This window comes from Curcuma longa, unplaced genomic scaffold (genome assembly GCF_044706935.1).
Source record: "Curcuma longa cultivar G26 ecotype Majalengka, Jawa Barat unplaced genomic scaffold, ITB_CL_G26_1.1 contig_20783, whole genome shotgun sequence".
Lineage (NCBI taxonomy): Eukaryota > Viridiplantae > Streptophyta > Magnoliopsida > Zingiberales > Zingiberaceae > Curcuma > Curcuma longa.
In genome coordinates, this window is record NW_027431481.1 from 1,934 (window position 1) to 4,076 (window position 2,143).

The 2,143-nt window shown below is 33.7% G+C and overlaps 1 protein-coding gene across 1 annotated transcript; it reads left to right on the forward strand.

Moving 5' to 3' along the window:
- Positions 1-1,240: 1,240 nt before the first annotated feature.
- LOC141817521 (enolase 1-like) lies at positions 1,241-2,140 on the forward strand (the record flags this gene model as incomplete). Its single annotated transcript, XM_074705164.1, has 6 exons — positions 1,241-1,346; positions 1,460-1,546; positions 1,635-1,715; positions 1,790-1,891; positions 1,973-2,053; positions 2,126-2,140. Coding segments are annotated over exons 2-6 (333 nt in total), but the record flags the coding sequence as incomplete, so codon positions are not given.
- Positions 2,141-2,143: the final 3 nt, after the last annotated feature.

Below are 2,143 nucleotides of genomic sequence, written 5' to 3' on the forward strand. Positions count from 1 at the left end.
CCATGTTTTACTCATCTTTTTTTTTCTTGCCAGATCCTTCCACTCCTCCAACTACACTATTGTAAAGAGGGATCCTTTTTATTTCGGCGTGTTTTATTGATTATCTTTCTTTTCTTTTGGATGATGCGTGTGTATATAAGTTATCGATTCGGTTCACATTTGAAAGAGCAATGATTTTGAAGCTAGGACCTTGGAAATAGGAGTTGATATTCTTTAATTGTGATATTTGATTAACAAAATCCTCTTCGGATCAATTCCAGTGTATGTCTGAAGGTTATGGAAAGTTTGATGCAAAAGGGTTGTCTCTCTGTAGTCCTTTCGTTATGTTTGTATGGCTTTAGCAATTAGTTCTTTTGCATCTAACTTTGCTCTGCGACTCTCTCCCTCTCTAGGTTCACTCCGTTAAAAAAACAGTTAGCACCTGCTTGTTTTCATGTTTACAAGTATAGGACACAATACTATTTCCCATCTTAGATAAGAGAGCTTAAGTATAATTATACACATTAAAACAAAGATAGTTTTAAATAAAGCACATAGACATCTTTTTAAGTGTGTGTGCACGCTTAAAAACATATACAAATTTTAATAAATTTGTATGAATGGGAAGGCCCTTTTAGAGGTTGGATTAAAGAGTAAGTGCAGAGCTAATGCAATTAATGGTTTGGCTTGATCTACACTTTGATTCAGAAAGAGATTTTCACACAAAACTTTGTCTAAAATCTCTTCGTATAATTTTTGTTGAGTAGAAATATTTAATTGGGTATAACCCAAGTGATGATCTTAAGATCTAGCTAGTGTACTTGCTGTGCCCCTTTTTTTTTGTTGAGTATAATTTTCACTCTGGAACTTGTAGTAAACTTGCTGTGCCCCTTTTTTTTATGCCTTATTTAATGGTCTTTTTTTAGCACCTACTATAGCGTGTTTTTAATTTAATTATCTATTATTGAATTAGATATGGACAAAAGTTGGATTTTGAAGCCGCGAGATACTCCTGAATATATAGATGGATTATTGAAATTTTTGGACTTTGCATTTGCTAATGCATCATCCCTTTCCTTTCAATTCATAGCAGGATTGCTTTCACGACCAATTCATTGGCAGGTTTTTTACACCTTCAGTTTTAATTCGATTGCATTGTTGTCAGTATGTTCTTTTATTGCCTACACAGTGATGAATATCAGCTATTAATATTTGCACATGTTCTCAAAATTCTTTGAATGTTCGACCACATGTTATTTTTTTCTTATTTTTGTATGCCTTTAGTAACATGATAAAAATCTTTATCCATTCTGGATTAGGCTGTTGAGAATGTGAATAAAGTAATTGCTCCAGCATTGATCGGCAAGGTATGCTTAATGTTCTTAGCTTTTTGTCCTTTCTGTATTATATTTTTATTCCCCATTCTATTATTACATTTATACTGTATGTCTATCAAGCATGCATATTTAAATTGTTTCAGGATCCTATTGAGCAAGCACAGATTGATAATTTCATGGTACAACAACTTGATGGTACTCAAAATGAATGGGGTTGGTGCAAACAGAAGGTAAATTGCTCTATCAAGTCATTGTTATTTTATTTTTTTCCTTTAGTTTTTAATAATTCATTATTTTGGTTCCATGTTATTGCTTCAGCTTGGCGCCAACGCCATATTGGCTGTATCACTTGCTGTATGCAAAGCAGGTGCAAGTGTGAAGAAAATTCCACTCTATCAGGTTGGTAAAAGTTTTAGACACCACTCCGAATAGCTTTTAAAATTTTCTGATATTTATTCTTTTTTTGGATGTAGCACATAGCAAATCTTGCTGGAAACAAGAACTTAGTCTTGCCTGTTCCTGCATTTAATGTTATCAATGGAGGATCACATGCTGGAAATAAGCTTGCTATGCAGGTTAGAACCCTCTGAGATATCAGTTTCACTTCTGTGTATAAGGTAGTTAAGTTACTTATCTCGAGTTTCTTTTCATGACAGGAATTCATGATTCTTCCAGTGGGGGCTTCTTGTTTCAAGGAAGCCATGAAGATGGGTGTAGAAGTTTATCACAATCTGAAGGTTAGTATTGTGTTATGATTGTTTTACTCACTTCTTTAAGAACATCAGGATACAATTTTCTCTTCGTTTTAGGCTGTCATCAAGAAGAAG